General features: G+C 34.7%; 1 protein-coding gene across 2 annotated transcripts in view; it reads right to left on the bottom strand.

Annotated features, from left to right (window-relative positions):
* The window catches only part of LOC118191244 (serine/threonine/tyrosine-interacting protein A-like), a 94,718-nt gene that overhangs the window by 25,106 nt on the left and 44,791 nt on the right, over positions 1–24,821 (bottom strand). For both annotated transcript variants that reach the window (XR_015039825.1, XM_035362045.2), the window contains exons 7-8: positions 6,082–6,121; positions 5,464–5,514 (exon numbers count right to left, since the gene is read on the bottom strand). Coding sequence is in view for 1 of the 2 variants with exons in the window: in XM_035362045.2 (XP_035217936.1) it covers positions 5,464–5,514; positions 6,082–6,121 (91 nt within the window). In the remaining variant the exon portion in view is untranslated. The remainder of the gene's footprint in view (positions 1–5,463; positions 5,515–6,081; positions 6,122–24,821) is intronic.

Here is a 24,821-nt window from a genome sequence, read left to right on the forward strand (position 1 = left end):
TGATGGTATGTCATCATACTGCTAGAATTAATTCCAGGATTATGCCAGAGAAAATTTCCTGAAGTTTGAAAGTATTATTTACTAATAATAAATAAATTTAGAGGAAAGAAGCAACATTAAATGATACGAATAACATAAAAATAAAGATAATTACTTAAAAATTGAATTAGAATAATCAACGATATTTTAGCGAATATTATTATATTAAATGGTTAGCCTAGATGACGGATTACTATTTTTTTATTTTACTGCAAAATGACAAATAAGTTATTTATTTAAAAGATTTTGTGGTAATATCCTAGTACATGGTAAGGCGTTGGCATGATTTTGAAAATTGTCGCCAACACCAAAATTACCTATGTACTGCTAATCATAATGTAGCCAAATCCTGTGTGTACCATGCGCATTAAAAAAAAAAAAAAAAAAAAAAAAAAAAAAAAAAAAAAAAACTGAAATGTTTCAGATTTTAAATTACGTCCAAAGGGGCATTTTTTAACATTTTGTGTGTTACCTTTCTTTATTAAATATCATGTTCCTCGCACTTAAACCATAAGATCCAGTGCAACAGCAATATCGCAAAATAGTTTTAAAACGAGCATATCTTTAGAATTTTTGATACAGAGACTCACGCGCTGGAGATAAAAATGTTTTTTCTGCACAACGTTGCCATTGCTCGCTTTGAAATCCTTGAGTTTGTTAATCAAAAATTCGTCAAAGTTTTAAAAAATAGGAAATCGATCATAAAACAGATTTCAAATTTGGTCTTCCACATGCTCATATTCGTTGGAGGATTACATTATTCAAAATTTGATGACTCTATGTACCGTTGTTTTATCACAATACGAGAAATATACATACATTTATGCAGATTTTTCATTATTTAATTTCTTCAAATATAATGCAGGACTCTAACATTTTGTGGCAACAGTTTGAAAAGTGAACCGACATTTATGAGTCCGACGCAAAATGACAAAACGAAACTAATAGTCCTTCGGGATTCAAATCCCTTTGGACTAAAAAGAAGTTTTTGCAGTAAAATCCTAATGATATTGGAGGAAAATATACATTATTAACTCTTTGTAACAGTAATGTCTATGACAGCTTACAATACAAACAGGCATAACAACCAGACTGCCAAAGCCTGTTAGCTACTCTCTTCCTGCAGGATGCAAGCCTATTCAGGGTTAATACACTAACTTCCAAAAGTTAAGCACAAATATGCAAAAATAAAAAAAAAAAAAAAAAAAAAATCAACAAATACTGTTTTGATTGACACAAAATTCGCCAGGAAAGTGGCATATATATTTATGCATAAAACAAAATCAATAATTATATACAGAAATAAAAACAATATTAAATTTTTGTAAGTTATCAGATAATGACATACTGGAGACAAACAGATTTATGTATAAAGTGAAAATAAACAGCATAAAATGGGGAGGGGGGGAAACATGCATTAATAGGTTATGTGATCTTTGCCTCATCTGTATACAAAGTTTACACCTTGTGACCATGCTTTCAATCAGGTGGTCAACCACCGCAGAATTAAGAAATTGCCATTCTTCTTGTAGAGCTGTTTCCAGCTCGATAAGAGTGGCTGGAGGTGGGAAAAGTGAAGATAAGAGCCAAGAGCATTCCAAAGATTTTCAATGGGATTAAGGTCGAGCAAATATGCTAGCCACGCCATATGCGTAATCCCTTCACTCTCCAGGTAGTCATTGACGATGTCAGATCTATGGGGATGTGCATTATCGTCCATCCAACTACTGCAGTGTAGAATCTCACAACACTTCTATGACTTCATCTCGATACCGGACAGCCGTCAAAGAACCCCATTTAAAGATGTGCAGGTCGGCGCGGTATCCTAATGAAATCCCTGCCCAAACCATAATGCTTCCGCCTCGGAATGCGTGATGTTCGGTGAAGTTTTGGAACTGATTCAGTGTTCGTTGTTCACGCCATATCCTTATACACTTGTCATCTGGCTGCAGACCAAATCTTGACTCATCAGTAAACATGACATTGCCCCAGTCAGATACATTCCAATTGACATGTTCCCATCACCACTGTAATCGTGTCCCTCTTGATTGGACGAATAGAGGAACACAAACTTGAGGTAACCGAGCATACATTCCACTCATATGTAATAGCTGCAGATATCGCCTTACCATAACTGTCACACATGTGAAGGTCGCTCTGCGATCCTGCTTGACTACAATAGCAATATATCGATCTTCCGCAGAGGTTGTAAACCCTTGGGCGACCGGCTACGGTCCTCTGGACAATTGTCTGTGTGGTTTGGAATTGTTTCCATAAACGTGAAATTACAGAATGATGAACAACGAAGAAAAGAGCAACTCTGTGATCGATTGTCTTGTTGCAATGTGCCCCACAGCCCGCCAGCGCTCAGAATCCTCCATTCGTCTTCTGGAAGTCATAGAAACACGTATGTCTTGAAAACAAATTGTACAAAAGTTTTAAACACCTTCTAACAGCACTTACAATCAACTTCTGTAAAGCTGGCTTCTTCTAAGACTGCTGCTTTTGCATATTTCTTGACATGAAAGCACGATTGGCTGTTACCTAACATATTTGCATACTTCCATCTACCTCTGCAGCGAATTGCATCCCCTTCAATTCTGATTGGCTTCCGAATATTAGAAGTGAAGTGAGTGTATTTGCAATTCATCTAATAATCAGGTTCTGTTTGCATCTCTATTAGACAGCACTGCATCCACAGAAAGATCCTTTTGTGACTTTACTTCAAATCAGTTTGCAAGTGTGCATCATTTGCTTCATTATTTTTAGTGCTTGAGAGTTTCTTTTTGAAAGGTAGGAATGATATCATGTGAAACATATATGCTCTACATTTCTTAGTAATACTGATGGAAAGTGGAAAGAAACTGTAGCAATTTTATAAGAAATTTCGAGCAGTATGGTACTTTGACTGCAGAATGTGGTAAATGGTTTGGTATTTACAGGGTTGCCACTCAAACAGGAAAATGAAATTCCCTAACTTTTCCAGGTGTGATATAAGAAAATTCCAGTCTATCGGCGTAATGAACATTAGCTGTTACCACTTGAAAACACATAAATTTGCCAATTGCGTACGACTTAGATATATAATATATAATTCCCAAAGCATTACTATTATAACTATAACAGGAGTTGTTTTCTCCACTAAAGATTGAGATTAGAATCTGCCCAATCTGGATTAAAAAATGTCTTTTTTCTTTTTTTTTTTTTTTTGGCAGACATTTTGCAGCTAAATGAAAGAAAAATCTGTTTAATGATATTTTTAAATAAATTCAGGTAGTTTATATTTATTTAGCAGCATACATAAGCAAAACATATATGCCTTAAATTTCATTATGTATGTCATCATACTGCTAGAATTAGTTCCAGGATTATGCTAAAGAAAATTTTCTGAAATTTAAAAGTATTATTTACTAATAATAAATACATTTAGAGGAAAGAAGCAACATTAAATGATACAAATAACATTAAAATAAAGATAATTATTTTAAAATTGAATTAGAATAATCAATGATTTTTTGGAGAATATAGTTACATTAAATATTAAATGGTTAGCCAAAGTAACTGATTACTATTTTTTTATTTTACTGCAAAATGACAAATAACGCATTTATTTAAAAAAAGGGTTAAAAAGATTTTACGGTAAAATCCTAGTATATGCTATGGCCCGGGGACGATTTTGAAAACTGTCGCCAACACCAAAATGACACGTTTACTGCTTATTGTGAAGTCCCCAAATCTCATGTATACGGTACATGGAGGTTAGAATAGAATACATGGAGGCTATTCAAACCTCCATGGTACCCTTTACTAAGATTAAACCGATTTTATTTTATACGAGAATACATATTTTCCTTAGTTCAATATGCACTGGATATGCACATGCCAGTCTCTCGATACTCGAGGCTATTGGAAACCAAAGTTGCTGGAAACTTGCTTTGCCTTTCTAAAAGACAATCTGATTGGAGCTGCGAAATTTGGCTCTATGCCAGCTGACCAAATGTTGCTCACGCGATACATAATTCGTCAGGAAAGTGATCGCTTCCAACGTCAGCGCAAAACGCAGGGTGGGAGGGAAATCGCTGTATGAAATTCCCCGACTTTTCCAGATTTTGACTAAAATATTTAAATTCTCTTTACCTGAATTTTTTTGGTCAAATTTCAAATGCCCCGACTTTTCCAGGTAGCGTAGCAAACCTGTATTTAGCTCTCCAAGTGGCCAAGCCTTATATACGTTGAAAAATGTTAGTCTGACTATTATTATTAAGTACACAGAGAGGCATCTTGAAATGCAAGATCCAAGGTACAAATTGAAAGGGTCATTTTATCATTATAATCATGAAAATACTGCTTACTCAAGGCCTTTTGGAGAACTTTGGGATTTTGTGAGCAAACACTTGGATGCTTGGAGGGTTAAAAAATTTAGTATATATATTGCTTTTAATCTTCTCAGCCAGGTTAAGCAATGTTTTAATTAAAAAGATGGATGAGAGATCTTACATAATCTTGAATGGCAATATTTACAAGAACTGACAATTTACCAGGTTGTGTGGCTGATAAATGCTTTCTTAGTTTAACGTAAAATGCTTATCAGATTCAACAACAAATTTCTGAAACTCTGTGATATTCTCAACATTTATAAGAATTGTACTTAAGCAGCTAGAATACAAATTGTAGTTTGTAGTTTAACTCAGTAGGCTAAAAAGAAATTATTGTTTGCATTACTTCCCAAATCTTATATCTTTCTTTATTGATTGCTTGAATCACATGCAGTACATCATTAGTAACAACATTTTGTTTTTCTAAAACATTGTATCAACTTTTTTAACTGATCATAATATAAAGAATGCCCAGCCTGACATGGCTTTATAATAGTAGGTTACAAAAAATATATTCCAATATAAAAAACGGGAAGAATGTACCTAAATAAATACAGCACATTTAAAGATCCAACTGTTGCTAAATTTCTTTTGCTTTTAAAAAGTATCAAAATATTATGTGATATTTATATATTATTTTCTGAATGGTTCATTATATTACATGGTTGATAAGCAACATTGTACTATGGTTTTGAAAGGTACATAAATATTTTATGCTGCTTGTAAGTGAAAAGGAATTGTGGAAAAGAAGTAAAACATGTAATATGATGAATATGATTAACACAATAATAATGTTGATATAGTAGCATAAAGTAAGTTATTGTATTATGAAAATGAAGAGATTAGGATAGACATTTTTAATATTAAGACTATTAGATTAATAAAAGACCTAAAATGTTTACATTTAGCTGATTTTGAGGGTTAATTAAAATATAAATAAAATTTTATAAAGTGCAAGATTTCGTGTTGCATAACTCTACCACTATAAAACTAAATACAGTGATATAAAAATTTTTCAGCTCAAAAACATTTTGAAGCAATAACTAACCTGTATGGCAGGCAAAAGGTTTCCATTATGTAACCAATGACTAGTGATGCACTAAAAAGTACAAAAAGTACATGCTAAGATTCATAGAAACTATTAGCAAATCATACTTATTAACATTATGAACTACAAATTAAATAAATTTTACATACTGTAATCAAGTGTCATTAAAAAAGTACTTTGAATTATAACATAGTTTAATATTTGTAAACATTCAGAGTTTAATTTGGATGTTTTACAAAACATAAATATGTACACAAAGATTATTTAATTACTTATTTAAATCAGATTTCAATTAATTACCTTAAAATGACACAACTAAAGAAGAACAGCAAAGGATTGTATACATATAATAAGCAGGTTTAAAATGTTAACAAAAAAGTTTTGTTCTTATTTCATCTATTAAATCTAATATTAGGCAAATATATGAATTAAAGTACTTCATTATCAGCCAAATTATTAACAGCAAATGAAAAAACTAAGGAAACTTTCAAGCAATTAAAAAATTTATTTAAAAATAATTGAAAAATCTACTTACTTTTATCGATAAACAACTTTTTAAAAACATGCACCTAAATGAAATTCCTAATACAGAATAAAAAGTAACTGGCTAACACATACCTTCTGGATACACCTGTATTACCATGCACAAGGACTTTCCCTATAATTAAAAACATAGCCATTCAACCACACTAAATCATGTTCAGAAAACTCAATTATCATTGCAAAAAGTGTATTCTTAATATTATTGAAAGTAATACTATCTCACACAAATTGTAACTAACATTTTTAGCATCTCTGACGAATAAATAACAAAAGCATATACAGAGTTCAACACAGTAGCTTCTTAATTCCATTAAAAAAAAAAAAAAAAAAAAAAAAAAAAAAAAAAAAAAAGAAAAAGAAAGAAAGAAAGAAAAAGAAGACGTTTAAATAGAAATGTTTACTGAACAGTCAGCCAAAAAAAGCAGGAAGGCAGTTCTATATTTCCCATTCTATTCGGCTGACTGACGAAATTCAACTTGCATTTTCATGACTCAAAAATACAGCTTGGGTTATATATTAGATTTAACATACAGTGTTTTCTAACATACATATTTTTACATAAAACTGGACGTTTTCTGAAAAGACATGCCAATAATTTCTATATTTCAATTTTACTACTCATATTCAACACAAGAACCCAGTTTTGTACAAACTGTAGCAGCATATTTTTTTTAAAATGTAATAAGCACTCAAAATTTTAACTCGGCAATTTTAATATAATTTGGCATATATAATAATAACCTTTTTTAACCCCTTAACTGCCGCGGGCGTATATATACGCCTTGCTCAGCCGATGCGTTAACTGCCCCAGGCGTATATATACGTCCTTCCAAACTGCTATCATTTGCGCTGCTACACCTAAAATTATTCGCAAAGTTAACGCATCGGCTGCACATCTGGGGCAGTTAACGCATCGGCTGAGCAAGGCGTATATATACGCCCGCGGCAGTTAAGGGGTTAAATAAAGATTTCATCTTTCATAATTAAAAATTCACTTTTATCCAATTTATATATTTTTAAATTTACTTTCAAAATTAGCATTTTTAAACAATTTTTTACAAATTTTCAAAAAAAAAAAAAAAAAAAAAAAAAAAAAAAAACTGTGGATTAAAACGTATAAAATGTCTATTATTGTATTAAAATAGATGTATTTTACAGTTTTTTATCATAAGTTCTGAATATTTTGATGAATTTAAATATTGGCATATCTTGAAATTTGCATATTTGTTATACGCAATAATAATCCCAAATGTGGTTTACACACTTTATCACAGTCTTCAATGAACTGCAACAGTTATTTTTAACAGTAAATTTCAAAGTAAACTTCAACGGAGGATTACTCGCATGGAATTTCAGTGCTTTTCCATTATGCACCTACCTGTGAAAGAGAAGCCAAACAAACACTGAGACCCAATCATAGCATCTTTTGGGGACTGTGTGTGTGGGTATTAACAAGAATAATTAAAAACACACATATTACTACAACAGTATCATGAAAACGCATGGTAGGTGCATAACAAAAAATTCCATGAATTTCTTTATTCTAAAGTTTACTAATAGTAATATGGATATAAATATTTATTAATAATATATAAAAAATTATTAAATTTATAAAAAATAATAAGTTTTTCTCTTTTTTTACATTCCCTATTTATCTACTATTTTATTTCATTTTACTTTATGCAACAAAATTTATCTGCAGATTTGAAAAGGATGTCTCGTATGTATTCAATACAAATGACTATTTCAAATAATATATAGTACAAAGTCCGAGATCCGGAAGGACTAATAATAATTGGCTATTATTATTTGGCTTAATAATTATTTGGAGTAATAATAATTGGCTTTGTCCCTGAAGGGTTACTGTTTTCGTCTTGCTATTTTGCATTGAAAACTTTAAAAGGCCATATCACTTTTCAAATCGTTGCCACCTAATACTACTGCTATGTATTATATTTGAAGAAATTAAATAATGAAGAATCTATAAATGTGTGTTATGTTTTCTCGCATTGTGATAAAACAACGGTACCCAGAGCCATCCAATTTTGAATGACGTAATTCTTCTGAGAATATGCCCAAATTTAAAATTTGTTTTATTATCAATTTCATATTTTTTAAAACTCTAACGAATTCTTGATTAACAAACTCTATGAGTTAAAAGTGAGCAATGGCAACACTCAATGGGAGGGGGGGACCTTTTTATAATCCGCTCGTGGAACTGTGTATCGGAAAATCTAAAGATATGCTCACTTTAAAATTATTTTGCGACATTGCTGTTGAACTGAATTTTATGGTTTAAGTGCAAAGAACATTATATTAAATAAATAAAGGTAACACATAAAACTTTAAACACAAAAACGCCCCTTTGGACGTAATTTAAAATCTGAAACCTTTCAGAATTTTTTTTTTTTTTTTAGCAAAAATTTGTGTGATAAATAATTTGGCTCCGTAGCTGCGTATCTGCTTGGCATACATCTCAAACCAAAACATTCTACGTAGAAATATCGTTAATCTTGCATTACTAATATTTTATACTCCTGATGCCAATTTGGGGAATCATTGTTTATTAATTTTTGCTTCAATCACTGCATGTTTATCAGCATATGACAACTTGAGTAGTGACTAATGCAGCGATGCCTAAACATTTTTTTAATATTAGTACTTGAATAACAAAGAGTATGGTAACCTTTTATGTTGACGTTACGCTTGGCGATGATTAAAGTTAAATGCTCTACGAAATGTTGACACGAAAAATTTAAAAAAAATTTCTTTCCATATGCTAAAAATAGGTTTTATTCACGATACTCATAAACCAAAAGATTACATTTAGTGCTATTTGTAATAAGAATAACTGATTTGTTTTCACATAAACCCAGAACCGGCGCCAGAGATTGAATTGCCGAATTTGGGGAAGACAAATTTTTGGAATTTAGAGAAGCACCAAGCAGCAAAATTAAGGGATAACAAAATTTTTAGAATTTAGGGAAAGCATTGGAATCCAAAATTTAAAACTTAGGCAGTTGGTAGCAGGATCTAGGACCCACAGAGACTGCATCAGGGGATAAAATATCTAGTGTCGGTCCTCAATAAGCCTTAAGTATATGTGAAAATTTATTTATTCAGGACTCAGATAAGCCTTAAGTATGTGCAAGAAATAGACGCAAGTATAATAAAGAACTAAACAAATATAATTCAAGCTTAATTGTCTCAGTGCGTGATAGAAGCAAGACAAAATTTGGCAGAACAACTTGTCTTCCATCACCAGTCTTATGATACATAGCCAATAATGTATAGCGGACGCTATTAAGCTAAGCTAAGAGTGAGTGAGTGAGAGATTATGGCGCAAAACCAAAGATGATTATAGTGCGCCAAACACGAGATGGGGTGAGTACAATTGATGAAATTAAAATACAATAAATAAAAACAAGTAGACAAATGTATCAAATCCAGAGGATGAAGTCATATAAAAACAAGTTAAAACCACACATTTAAAATTCAAGACAATCTTCAAAACAAATTACATTAGGTGATAAAAGCCAGTCTCTTTTAAATGATAAAATAAATTACAATTGACCTCTCTTACGATTAAACGGTCGAGATGTAAGTCACAGCCATTAAAACATTTCTAACGAAGATTATTAAAATATGGACTCAATTAAAATATGACAGACAGATAGACAAACATTACAATTTGAACAAACAGGCTCATTCTCAGCTTTTAAAAGGTAGCTATGTGTCACTCTAGTGTGACCAATTCTGAGGCGAGTCAAAAGAACTTCCTCCTTACGATTTTTGGTAGATTCCCAATGCTCAATTCTAGGTTTTACTTGTCTTAACTTGTTTTGAAGCTGAACCTCCCAAATTTGCTGCCATTTTTTCGGACCTTTCCCTTGATGACACAGCAGATATCTCTAAAAGGGATAAGGCAACTAGACAGTTCAACAGTAGATTTGGCTGCAATATCTGCAAGCTCATTTCCCTTTATTCCAGCATGTCCAGGAACCCAGCAGTACAGGACTTCATATCCTCGAATCGTTAAGTTTATATGAGTTTTGAGAACATCCACTACCACAGGATTCTGAGTGTTGAGAAAAGCTTCCAAAGATTTAAGAGCACTATACGAGTCTGTATAAACTATGAACTTTTTGTGGCAGAGCTTCGAGATGTACAAAAGACCATAATATATTGCAATTAATTCAGATGTTAGGACTGAGAAAGCATGGTGCAGGCATCTGCCCTCAATGTAATCTTCAAATACAAAAGCCATCCCGACATGATCATATGACTTAGATCCATCAGTGTATATCGGATAATAACTGCTATATATGTGCCTGTGCTCAGCGAAGAGTTGTCTGTAAACGATCTCGTTAGTGCTCGCCTTCACCTGATGTTTGAAAACATCAAGAAGCTGAATCCGTGAATTTTCCCAAGGTGGAATTTCAAAATTCTGTACTGCTTGGGGGCGCATATCAGAGAGGGAATGTTCCTCAATGACAGGGCGAACTCTTAAAGGAAAGGTAGGAACGCAGGGTGGACGCGTTTCAAATAAAACGTTACACACATCATCGAGTAAGCACAGCTTATTGGGATAGAACATTAAAATATTGCAAGAGGAACAATTGCTCACGCCTCAGATAAAGTGATGGTTCGTTACAGTCAACGTACAGGCTCTGGACGGGAGAGGTCCTGAAAGCTCCTGAACAAATATGCAGAGCTTGATGGTGAACAGGATCCAGTTTTAACAATACTGATGGCCGAGCAGATCCATAAACAACTGAGCCATAATCCAGTTTAGAGCGGACGAGCGCTCTGTAAATGCGAAGCATGGAGCAACGCTCTGCACCCCAGGAGGTGTTCGCCAACACTTTAAAAATATTTAGTGTTTTTAGACACTTCTTTCTCAGGTTTAAAACATGAGAAAGGAAGGTCAATTTTCGGTTGAACATCACTCCTAAAAATTTTACTTCGGGCGTAACCGGAATAATTGTACCATTCAGATATAACTCAGGCTCAGGATGGAGACCTCGCTTCCTACAAAAGTGAACACACACAGTTTTCTGTTTGGAAAAAGTAAATCCCTGTTTGTTTGACCATTCTTGGATCTTATTCAGAGCCATCTGCAATTGCCTCTGTACGTATCTCATGTCTGCCCCTCGACAGCTAATCTGCAGATCATCAACATATAGAGATCCCAAGATGGTGGGAGGAAGTTCTTTTAGTACAGAGTTTATTTTTAAACTAAACAGGGTTACACTGAGCACACAGCCTTGAAGCACACCCTCTTCCTGTTCAAAAACATCTGACAGACCAGAGCCAATTCTTACTTGAAAAGTTCTAGTGTTCAAGAAATTTTGAATGAAAATTGGTAGGTTGCCGCGCAAGCCACTCTCATGAAGATCGCAAAGTATACCGTATCTCCATGCCTTATCGTAAGCTTTTTCAATGTCGAAGAATATCGAGACAAGGTGCCTTCTTCTTACAAATGCTTTTCGAATAGATGTCTCTAAGAGGAGCATGTTATCTACAGTTGTTCTTCCGTTTCGAAAACCGCTCTGATAAGGCGATATAATATCATTCTTTTCCAAGAAGTAGACTAGGCGGCTGTTTACCATCTTTTCAAACAGTTTGCATACGCAACTCGTAAGGGCAATTGGCCGATAGTTCGATGGATTCCTTGGATCTTTCCCTGGCTTAACAATAGGAATGACAACAGCTCTCCTCCACGCACTGGGAAAAATATGCTCCTTCCACACTCTATTGTAAAGAGTGAAGAGGGCAGCAAGTGACTTATAGGACAGATGTTTTAGCATTTCGTAATTCATGCCATCAAGACCCGGAAAAGACCTATGTGTCTGCAATAAAGCTCTCTTTAATTCCAGCATAGTAAATGCTCTATTGTAAGGCTCAGATTTGGACAAGTGGAATGCAATGGGATTTATTTCAGAGTGCTGCTTGATAGAGAGAAATGCAGGTGAATAGTTTCTGCTGGAAGAAATGGCAGCAAATGTCTCACCGATAGTATTCGCAATTTCTTATATGGAGCTAATCACTCGGCCATCTTTTTCCAAACAGGAAAGTGAGTGGTCTTTATATATTCCGCATGCTTTTCGAACTCTTTCCCAAACCCGCTTACTAGGCGTGGAGAATGTTATTGACGACACATATGAAATCCAGGAATTCCTTTGGCTCTGCCTCCTTACTTTTCGTGCATTTGCTTTGGCTCTTTTAAATGCAATGAGGTTTCGCAGAGTAGGATATCTACGAAAAATACCCCATGCTTTTTTCTGTTTTTTCAGTGCTTCATGACAATCGCGATTCCACCACGGTTTTGAATATTTCAGTATTTTTCCTGATGTTCCAGGAATGGAAAGCACAGCTGCCTCAATAATAGTATTTGTAACAGCTTCAGCAGCATCACTGATATGCGCATCTTCTACCATTTCATCTGTGAGCTCTGCAATATGGAAGAGAAGAGTTCCCAGTCTGCCCTATCGAGTATGAATCGAGGGGATCTCGACATGGGGTTTGCTCCTCTTTGTGCAAGAGATATAAAAATGGGATAGTGATCGCTGTTGTAAAGATCATTTCCCACACTAAAAGTGCAAAATGGCAGCAGAGATGGTGAACAGATGGCAAGGTCGAGAGCATGGAATGTCCTTGAAGGCTCATGGAAGTAAGTATTCTGCCCATTATTCAGGAGACAAAGGCTATGATCTTCGATCATCTGCTCAATTTGTATCTTTACTACCCCAGAGCGGACTATGGCCGTTAAAATCTCCTATTATGATGAAAGGCTCAGGCAGCTGCTCTAAAAGACCATTTAAATCTTGCTGATCAATATGCTCATTTGGAGGCAAATACAGAGAAACGACTGTAACAACAATATCAAAATTTGTTTGAGTAGCGACAACTTGGAGGGATGTCGTCAAAGAAAGCACATTTGAGGGATAATCCAGTGAGGTGAAGAGACCGACACCTCCACTGGCACGCTCACCAGCAAGGTTATCCTTCCTGACGAGAGAAAATCTCCAAAGTTTTGCATTTTGATCTGGTTTCAGATTAGTCTCTTGTATTGCGAAGCACACAGGATGATAAGTATTGATCATAGCTTTGATGTCAAGGAAATTTCGGTGGAAACCGCGACAGTTCCATGAGACGAGGATGGCCATTATATTTGATGTTTGTTCTTTCTGTGTTCCTTTTTAGTTTTGCGCGGAAGCAGATGTTCAGGAATTTCCAATCCATCCTCCACTTCCATACTTCTGAATCTAGAGATTCAGAATTCAAACAATCTACAGAACTATTGCTGCGGCTTCTATTTTTTGTTACTATTTTTGGAGGCACAGTTTTGGGTTTGCTCAGGATAGCTATTCCTATATTTTGTACGATATGTGTTGTATTTTCCTTTTTCTTGTTTGCTGGTTGCTGGGTTTTATTTGGTTCAGTCTGTGTACTTATGGAAGTTTGGGTGGCTATAGTGCGTGTTGATTTAACGGCGCTGGCGTATGATTTGTTTGATTGAGGCTGCGTGCTTTGAATTTAGTCTCCTGGCTTCGGGATATGAAATGTTCCTAGAATCTTTTATGGTCTGAACTTCCTTTTCAGATTTCCATTTTGGACAAGAGCGAGAAAATGCTTTGTGATCACCCTTGCAGTTAACACACAATAGTGCAGCGGTGCAATTCTCACTATCATGGCCAACCAACGAGCATCTGGCGCACGTACGGGTGCCACGACAGGATGTCTTAGAGTGACCAAACCGCTGGCATTGGAAGCATCGCATTCGGTTTGGAATATATGTCTTACGGGACAGTTAAGATACCCAGCCTTTATGTTCTTCGGCAGATCAGGTGATTTGAAGGTCAGGATCACGTGTTTCGTGTCAATCAACTGGCCTTCCTTTCGCATCTTGATCCGCCTAGCACCACAGACATTTTGGTCAGCTAACTCGGAGACAAACTCTTCTTCTGAAACACACAGAAGGTCGATCTCCGAGATCACGCCTCTACAGGTATTAAGTGTTTTGTGTGCTGACACTGTTATAGCTACTTGTCCAAGTTTGGTTTGACGTAAAAGTGAAGCAGACTGGGGGGCCGAAAGGGTATCAATGAGCAAGTCTCCAGAATGGAGACGCTTTATGTTCCTTGGCTCACCTATGCAGGAATGAATGTATTTGCTGACCAGGAAAGGAGACATCTTTTGCAATTCTCCAGAGGCACTAGAAACAACAACAAAGCGCGGACAATCAGTAGATTCCTTGGCATTTGCATCGGTACGGATCTTCTTTGTAATGGATTTTGTCACTAACTTCAATATCTTTGGTATTTTCATCAGCACGGATCTTCTTGTTAATAGATTTGTCGACAATTTCTATATCTTTGTTGGTATCATTTGCCTCGGATTTTTTTAAAATAAAAAGGGAAGCCATGATTGAAAAATATAAGATTCGGGTCCGATGGCCCCGCCCACCACGGAGCCCAACAAGGGAACACAGATTCCTGTGTTAGGGCTAGCCGGACCTATACGCAAACTGAAGCCCCACAGTCGGCTTTCCCGAAAGCAGGTACTCCCGAGAGCTTGACCCCAAGCCACTGACACAAGGACTAGTGACCAGCCGATTGACGCCCGTGAGGACGACTAAGGTGCCTCCCGTTTAGCTGAAGCAGAAGCCAAAGCAGTGTGTTGGGGACAGTACCTCGCCCCTCAACTACCAGGACCCTCCTTTCCACCGACACGGGTCTCCACGCACGGCAAACACGTGGGCAGTTTTCTCGCCACTCGAGAACTAGAGACAAGGGCTGTTCCAGTTTCTTGTGACGAGCCCCAAACTCCGTAGAGAGAAACCACGAAGGAGAAGGGAAGGGAAAAAGTTCCAGCCCAGAGGAGAGGAGACGGAAAAGAGGATAGATCACTGGGGCGCCAGGATCGTGACACCCGTCTCACCAAGAAGATGATCCCCTGAAGGACTAGGGTACCTTGGGATTGCCACACCCGTACTCGCAAAAGTGAGCCCCCGAGGGGTAAGCTAAGCTAAAATTATGCTTTACTGATTCCAAGGAATTTCAGTTAATATAGTGGACTGTGCTGTTCAACTTTCTGAATTGATACAGCTCCTTATTTTTTGCAGGTTATTACAGCATTTTTAAGAAAATTAAAGTTGGAACTTTTGATTATACTGAAATATTTCTGGAGCTGCAACAAGATCTACAAAGCGGCAGCATGTTTCGATGTTCATTAAACAAAAAGTGAAATTGCTGCAAAAAATGGATAAAGGTATATTTGTCTCAAACTATTGAGGAGTATGTCATGGGAAAATCGACTGTATATGACATAAGAAAGCAGAAAAAAGAACCTTTTGAATTTTGGGAGGATTCCGACACCTCATTCGCAATGAAAACATGAAAAAATTAAGAAATTAAATTGAAAAATTATTCATTATGCTAAAAGCGATGGTCAGATAGCGTTGCAGGGAGGGCATACCATTAATGGGTCCAATGCTAATGGCTGAAGTCAAAATATTTCATTAAGAAATGAACTTAAAAAATTAATGCACAGATTCAATAGGTTGGCTAACCAAATTTAAAAATCATCATTGTAAAAGACAATTAAAAATTTTGGGTGAAAAAGCTTCAGCTATTACTGAAGCTGCTGAACAATTTGCATATGAATTCGTTTAACTCATTAATAGTGAAAACCTGATGAAATTGGTCTTTTCTGGTTGCAAACTGGGACCATGAACATCTTGCCAAACTCTACAGAAAAGGCTCCAACTGGTGTCAAAAATTCCAAAGCGAGATGAACAAGTTTAGCAAGCGCAAATGCTGCAGGAATGCACAGATGTAAACTTTTCGTAATCAGGAAAAATGCACGACATAGATTATTTAAAGGAGTAAAATTTCCCTCGTTATATATTATGCAAATAAAACAAAATGGACAAAACACGTGTTAATGGTTTGTTTGAAAATCATCTCATACCTGAGGCTTGGCAACATTTGAATTCAGTTGGTTTACCTAATGACGCAAAAATTGCCCTGAATGTATAATAACTGTTGGGTCTCACTTAAGTTTTAGTGAAAGATAATGTATTCGTACTATTCTTTTCTGCAAACTGATGTCCATCATTCAGCCTATGGATAGCAGAATAGTGCACATGCCAAAATGAAAATATGAAGTAGTATTTTTAAAATCCATGTCAAATTTCTTGAATAAAGGCAAGAATATTTTAGCATAAACTCTGCTGTGTGGAGCATCGCAAGACTATGGGAGGATGTGTCTCCAGATACTTTAAAGTGCTTTGCATAATTTATGGCCAGCTACCATATTTCATGGTAGGATGATGAAAATGATAGCTGCAAATCTCAAGGTTTTCGGATATCACAAACAAAACCTGAAATTTTCCAATTAATGGATTTTGTATAGAAATGTAGAGAAGTAGTACTAAATGATGATGATATAACCGAAATTTTTTATTGCAATGATCCCCAATCATGAATCAATCATTGGATGACGGAAACTGTAGTATGGTTTTAGATCCAGAAAATACTCCTACCAATAGCGAAGCAATTACTGCACTTGAAGAACGGAACTTATAACTGAACAAGAAATTATGTTTGTCTATAAAATTAAAGAGAAAATATTAGCACAAAAAATGAAGCAACTGAAATGTTTAATAAAGTAAACATATAAATATCAAGCTTTTTTTATAAAGTTCGATACCCTTTAGATCATAAATGCTTCTTTATTTCATAATACCCCAAATCTGGAATTCCAACAAGTCTGGATCTCGGACTTTATAGTGTACCAAAAATAATGTTGCATTCCTACGGGTTGGTGGATTTGGGATGATTGCTGACAACACTTATTGAAGAATGAACACAAAATTTATTAGCCTGTATTACTCAGGACAGCTCTAAAAACACATTTACAGTCATCGGAAAACTTCGACAAACAAGATGAAACAATTATATTGAAGAATGAACACAAAATTTATTAGCCTGTATTACTCAGGACATCTCCAAGAACACATTTACAGTCGTCAGAAAACTACGGCAAACACACTGAAACAATCAGCAACACAGGTTACTGGCTATCAGGCTGTAACGGCGAAGACAGCTCCCCCCCCGACAAAACACTAGAATAAAGCTCCCGACTCGGTTCAGTCATTCTCAAAACTCTTGAGACTCTCCACACTACAACTTGCAATGCACTTGACAACACACTCATAAGAGACTCGACGAAGCACTAACTTGTGATACACTAAAAGACTCTCGATGCACCCGACATTACACTGATGATCAAGTCTATAGACTACAATACACTTGACAGACTCATGATCGGCTGCTACTCCGCATACAGGCAGGGTTTATACAGCTTTCGAGAACATTCTGGGCCAAACCGTTCACCCGTCTATGGCATAATGGCAATTTTGTTGCCAAATGGGTGATTTCTCGCCAAATATGGCAACCCTGAACCTACCTGGGGAAGTTATCGCACCACAGCTGAGAATTTTGTAACAATATTATAATTAAAACTTACTGTTTTTTACTACAGAAATGTTTAACAGCTCCAAAATTTACTAGAATGTAAGATTTTTCTCTTCTTTCCTGTATATTGCGATTTCAAGAAATAAAAATGACTCTGAAGATGCTTTATGCTAAAAGATATTTTGTGGTATTTACTACAAAATACTTTTATAAAGTACTTCTTTTAAATAAAATTTTATTTATATTTGAAAGGGCTGCATCCTATACAGATCAAATTAAGTCAAATTACCAATTCAAAGGTTATCTCGAAATCATCCACAACTATTCTGTATTGATAACCAAAGAGGATATAGTCTTTACTAAATAAATATAAGAAGACAATACTTTAAAAATAATGAATAAATTTATACATTTTCCTACATAGTCTCTATTTTCATGACCAGCTTAAAATTCAGAGCATATTTGTCATGACCCAAATTTTAATCATTAAACATACTGGCTCTAAACACATACTCCTGGTTACAACTATTCTTAACCTCCCAGCACGCGCATCATGCACAAAGTTTACGACAAATTTGGTTTTTTAAATGTGCATTTTTCGCATATCGCAACTGAGATGCCTAAAAGTTATTTCTATTCCTCCTTTCAACCCTTCACCACATCATAGAATGTGCCAACAGGAAGTCAAATGCGGCATTTTTTTTTTACTGGGCTTTTGTGCTACGTGGCAGCTTCTTCGCAAAAGTTACGACATGCACGTGGCCGTGGGTGAAAATTCGAAAAATATTTTGTAATTTATGTTACTTAATTGATGTGCATTATTTTTACATGTATAAATTTGATTAAATAATTTTTTAAATCGGTTTTCATGGCAAATATATATGCAGTCAAAAGTCTTTAATCCGGACTCGTCGGGACTTCGGCAATTCTGGATCATCGGTTTTTCCGGGTTATATATCATCAGTTTAAATCTGGTAAGATGGCATGCAGAAATTATAAAATTAAAAATACGAAACCGTAATTTATGAAATAAAGAGCAATTATGATTTAAAGAGTATTAAAAGTTTCAATAGTTACCAAAAAAAAAAAAAAAAAAACTTAATATTTATTTTACTTTATTAAGCATTTCTTTTAATGCCTGCATGCGTAAAGCATACATTACGCATAGTCGAAATTAGAAAATTGCAACCAGAAAACTATTTGATGTGTATTCATGATATTTATAATGACGAGGAATTTGATTTAAATCATATCAAAGACGGAGTACATCGAGATGAAATACTACATTTAGTAAGGAATTATAAGCCGAATAATATAAAAACATCTGCCCTGAAGATAAGGATAGTGCTGACAGATCAACTTCCAGTTCAGTGTGCACCGTATCGTCCCTCCCCCTGCAGAGCAGCATGAAATTGATAAACAGATTTCGGAATGATTAGAGAATCAAAGGATATGCCTTTTTCCATTTTTTTTGCATCAATTCCACTTTTTGTTTATGGAGATCAGAACATGCTTTCGCTTTGTAGATCCTTTGGTAGCTCCAGAATTGGAAATTCTTTTTGACATAATCGAAAGTTCAAGCTTACTTTTATAAAATTGCTCTAACAGTCTGCAAAAAATAATATGCCAGATCCAATTAGAAGATTAAGGAGCAACACAATCTGCAACATTAACTGAAATAGATAATTAGATAATTTTAGCTTAGTTTATACCGTCCATTATACATTAAACGCGCATGCGTAAACGTACTATGCGCATGTGTAAAGGTATTATGCATTGCATTATGCATTATGCGTTGACGCATGCACAGAAAGTTTTTTGAGAACCGGATTATAGATCATTCCAGATTATGGACGTCCGGATTAAAAACTTTTGACTGTATATATATGTGCAACCAGCTCATTTTGCTCACATTCTTCAAGAATTATCTGATGAAGAAAAAGAAGACAAGAAAACCTTTGAATGAAAGAACAATAACGATTTGAGTGAAGAAAATATAGAGATTATTAATATCAGCAGTGAATCTGAACAATAAATTTCAGATGATGATGATAAATAATGATAAAGAAAAAAGGACTGATGATGATATATTCTGAATCTTCTAAGTGGAGAAAAAAGAAGTATACAAACTGCTCAAATAAGGTGAATAAATTCAAAATAAACAAAACGTTAAAAAAATGCCCGTTTGGACGTAATTTAAAATCTGAAACGTTTCAGATTTTTTTCTTTTGTTACATTTTTTTCTTCCTTTACGTATGTAGAGGGTTCGTGCAGATTTGGAGTGAATAACGACAACACTACTTGATGAAGCATCCAAATACACTTTATTGGCCAGTATTCTCAGGACAGCCCCAAAAGCACATTTACGAAAAACGTCGTCGAAAAAGTCCTATAAACATGCTGAAACAATCAGTGACATAAAGCTTCAGGCAATCAGGCAATAACAGTAAAGACAGCTTTACTGCAAAGCACCAGAGTACAGCTCCCAACTCTTCTCGGAACTCCCCATACTCTTGATACTCTTCACGCTACAACTTGCGATACACTAGAGTACAGCTCCTGACTCCTCGGTTCAGTTGTTCCCGGAGCTCAACACACTCTCTTGATGATGCATAAAGAGACTCTTTCAGTGCACGCTACAACCAACTCGACACTAGGCACTCACTGACTAACTATCAACTCGATGGACTCCACACGGACTAACCGCATACCAGTAGGGTTTATACAGCTTTTGGCTTGTGTTTGAGAACATTATGGGCTAAACCAGTAAAATTTCTTTCCAAAAGGTTCTCCATCTGTCTATGGCATATCGTCAAATGTAGCAACCCTGCCTTCCCTTGCCATTTTATGGCAACCATAAACCTGCTTTACTGGAAAGCTATCTTACCTAGCCTGGACACTGGACATTTCGTAACAATATATAAGTTTGTTAAAAGGCAAAAATACTAAAGAGATAGAGACTGAATTGCTACCTCAAGAGTGAAATTGATGGCATAATTTGGATTGCTATATATCAGGGGTGGCCAAGACGTCGACCGCAAAGACATTTTAGGTAGTACACGCCATTAAAATGTCTTTGCGGTCGACCCGATAATGACCTCAGATATTAACAATTTAATTTAAGACATAGAATTAATGAATTATATAAAATAAAAATTTACTACAGTTTACGCTTTAGAACCTAAAGCAAACTGTGCAAAGTAATACAATGAATTTGTCATTTTACAGTGGAGAATTAATTAGAAACAACTTGACAAAGTGGGATGCTGATATTATATCCAGTAGGTGGTGCAATAATAGCGACGCGGAGAGTCGACTAGTCTACCCGTCACACCCGCCCGTTTAGTTTCAGTTAATCGTCTTACATTGCAGGTCGCTCGCTTCCTACCACACTGATACGATAATTTGTTGTTTCAACAACACGTCCAAAATGACTCAGCCAGGTACCAGTGCTAAGAGAAGTAAAACATAACCATTATCACAAGGAGTATGAAGATGATTTCTTTTTTGTTATGGTGAAGGAGAAACGTGTTTGTCTCTTACGTAGTGGCACTACCAAAAAAAAAAAGCAAATGTCGAAAGACATTTTAAAACCATGCACTTAGAATACGCTACAGACTTTCCAATCAGCAGTGAACTTCGAAAAGTTGAATTAAAGTCAAATTTACATTTGCAGCAATTGCTATTTACGAGACCAGCCACCAAAGCTAAAGCAGTAACAATGGTGTTGTTTAAAATTACAGAAGTTTTGATAAAGCGAAAAAAACCATTCGAAGATGGAGAATTGATAAAAGAAGCTTTCTGCAAAGCGGGAGAAGTGCTTTTCTACGATTTTAAAAACAAATCTGAAATAATATCGTCAACAAATAATATTTCTTTGTCGCATAACATTGTGATGCAACGGACTGAAGCTATAAATAATAATTTGAAGGATTTATTAAATGACGATTTAAAAGCTTGGAAGTTCCTATCACCTCAATTTGATGAATCCACGGATATTAGTGACATTGCACAGTTATGCATTTTTGTGAGAATGGTTTTCGAAGATATGACTTCAAACAAAGAGTTATTAACTATAATTCCATTGAAAGGACAAACGAGAGGACAAGATATCTACAATTAATTAAAAAAACTTTATTTATAAGACAGGATTTCCAATATATAAATCGGTCTCTATTACAACAGATGGAGCTCCAGCAATGATCGAGAATTGAATTGGTTTTATTGCCTTGCGCAATAATGATGAGGAAATTCCCAGTTTTACCAGCTATCATTGCAATATCCATCAACAGGTATTGTGTTCAAAAATACTAGAGTCTAATGATATAATGCAAATTGCTTTTAAAATCATCAATTCAATTCGTTCAAGAAGTCTTCAGAGACAACAATTTTGGGCACTTTTGGAAGAAACTGAATCAGAGTACGGAGATCTCTAATTGCACACAGACGTGAGGAGGCTAAACCGATGTGCTTTTTTAAAAAGATTTCATATTCTGTTACCAAAAATACAAAATTTTCTACAAATGAAAGGAGAGCACACTACTGAATTAGAAGATGAGAAATGGCTCATGAAACTAGCTTTTCTCTGTGATATCACTGCAAAACTTATCGACTTAAACCTAAATCTACAAGGAAAGAATAAATGTTTAACAGGCATGATGAGCGCGGTTAAAACTTTCAAAGAAACGATAAAAAGGTATGCCTCTCAATTAAGAAACATGAATTGAGAAACTTCAAAAACATGGAGGAAGAGTGCATCCATAATCCAAATCAAGATTTCGCCAAACACTTAGATGTTTTGTTTGAAGAATTTGAAAGAAGATTCGCTGACTTATTTAGGTTGGAAGAAATACTCAATTTTATGATATTTCCATTTAATGAAAATGTCAAAATTGATGGAGTATCTGAAAAAAAAATAGGACATTTAATAGATACCACATCAGTCACAGTCGAAGAAGAAATTATTAAATTAAAATGCGATATTTTTCTTAAATCCAGAGCATCTAGCGATACTGATTTTTTGAAATTAATTTCTGAGGAAACGTTTCCAAATATTTATAAATTGATTTTGTATTTGAAATCATACTTTGGATCGACGTACCTTTGCGAATCTGCTTTTTCAACCTTGAACGGCATAAAATCCAAACATCGGTTGCGTTTTACAGATGAACATTTAATTTCACGTTTACACATTGCAATAGGCTCATACCAGCCACAATATGATAGATAAACTTGTAGATATACAGTGCCAAATTTCAACTAAACGAAGTGAATAGGATGGTCAATTTTTTATATATGAATACTTTGATTATTTTCGTCAGTAAATTTTTATTTTGTAAATATTAAGTTTTTTAGAAAAATTAGATAATTTACCATTTTTTCTTGTAATCGAAAATAAATATATAAACATGTACGTTACGTTAATTTAGCTCCGCCATTGGTAGACTGCCTTCAATTTTTTTAATTGAAGACCACGGATGCCAAAAGTTTGGCCACTCCTGCTATATATGATAGGAATAAAAAAAAGACAGCACGTAAATGTAAAAGAATTGTCCTCAAATGAGAGCACTGGAACTGAAATAACAAGAGCTGTGATGAGCTATAAGAGATTTTTATTTCTGACAAGTTGTCTTCAATTCGATGATAAATGAACAATACAGAACAGATGAACATTAAAACTAGCTTGGATTTTAAAATATAGTAATTAAAGAATAAATTAAAATTTTTTTATAATGAAATACGTCATTGCCTTTCTACCTGACTAATGTAAGTATTTAAAAATAATTTACTTTCATTTTAATGTGACATAATTTGTATTTTGCAATAATAAATTTAATATTTATTTCTTAACAAATTTATTATCAATATTCATCCATTTCTGTCGTTTTTCTTGCCCAAAACGGTAAAATAATAGATGTCATAAAAAATATGATGTGTGTGCTCACGTAAAATTGGCAAGCGCACGTGCAGGAAGGTTAAAGTATGGAACAGAATTTTATAAAAATAAACTCAACAATATGGAATGAGTTTCATGTCTCTCTTTCTTCATTCCATTTTTTAAATCAATTTTTTAATTGGTCTTTGCAGAGTAAAAGTTTGAATAAATAAAATAATCATCACATTTTAAGTTAAAATGTTTTAAAAAAAAAGCACTATATATAATTTCATGCAAAATTCACAGGTAGTTAAAGATTATTTTAGTGTGAAAAAACACTTTAGGGATATCTGTAAATTTCTAAGGAAAAATGATCCACATTTCTGTTACAATTTAATCTTAAAAACTTCATGCAGCCAGACCATTCATTAATCAATGACAGAAGACAGAACAAACTACCATTTTCATAACTTCGAATTTCAGACTGAATTTTCAGATTTAGGTTATTTTATCTTGCCAATTTCTGACTTTTATTCAAGATTTAAAAAAAGATGGAAAAGAGAAGCTGCTTCAAAATAAAAGCAGCAGATTCTGATAAATAATAGCTTCATATTAGGCAAAACAGCTTTGCATTTTCAATTGGACTCTTTATGTTTATGAAATGTTTACCCTTACGAATCTGATGCATAATAATATGGCATTCTTAGCTAATTAAAATACACTGAATGTTTCACAAATCAAAATTTTTAACCTACAAAAACCATACCAAATTTTAACTTTTCTTCAACACAGCACCCTTTCACTGCATAACCACTATTAAAAGAAACAAAATTTCTAACAATTTTTTTAAATATTTTGTTTTAGTAGCATAAACTAATAATTACATACTACAAAAATGCAAACTTTATTAAGCATACCAAAAACTGCTGCTGGTAAACAGACTGGAATAGAAAACTGAACCAAACTATAATAATTTATACCCAACAATTATTAAGCAGGGAAAAAATATATATTTGCAAGATCTGTCACTATTCTAACTAACATTTACATCGCTGGCCATAAAAATTGCAGCACCAGGAAGGAATTATCGGATGAACGTCAAAGTCACATGAAAGGAAGAACAGGCTGGGATATGCAAATGATTAGTACTTCAGCCCATTTAGATAACACAGGAGGAGGACGAGGGAGAAATGACATCTGAAGCACCGCATAAAAGAAAAGTTGTGTAGTGGATTTCTCATTCGGAAAGTGCTTCACAGGGTTGGAGTTTGCTCAGAATATCATTTTATCCCTCAGATGAGAAGAGGAAATGCTTACCAACAAGTGTCAAAATTTGATAAAGGTAGGATTGTAACTAATTGCCATGACAATAGTTTTGCTTCCCCTAGAAATAAGCTGAATAACTTCAGTGCCATAAAACAAGAGTCTAGGTGGTTAAGTTTGGGTTAAAAAAAATA

The sequence above is a fragment of the Stegodyphus dumicola genome, chromosome 2, assembly GCF_044657685.1.
Source record: "Stegodyphus dumicola isolate Sdum_Otavi_A_Nest chromosome 2, ASM4465768v1".
NCBI classification, from domain to species: domain Eukaryota; kingdom Metazoa; phylum Arthropoda; class Arachnida; order Araneae; family Eresidae; genus Stegodyphus; species Stegodyphus dumicola.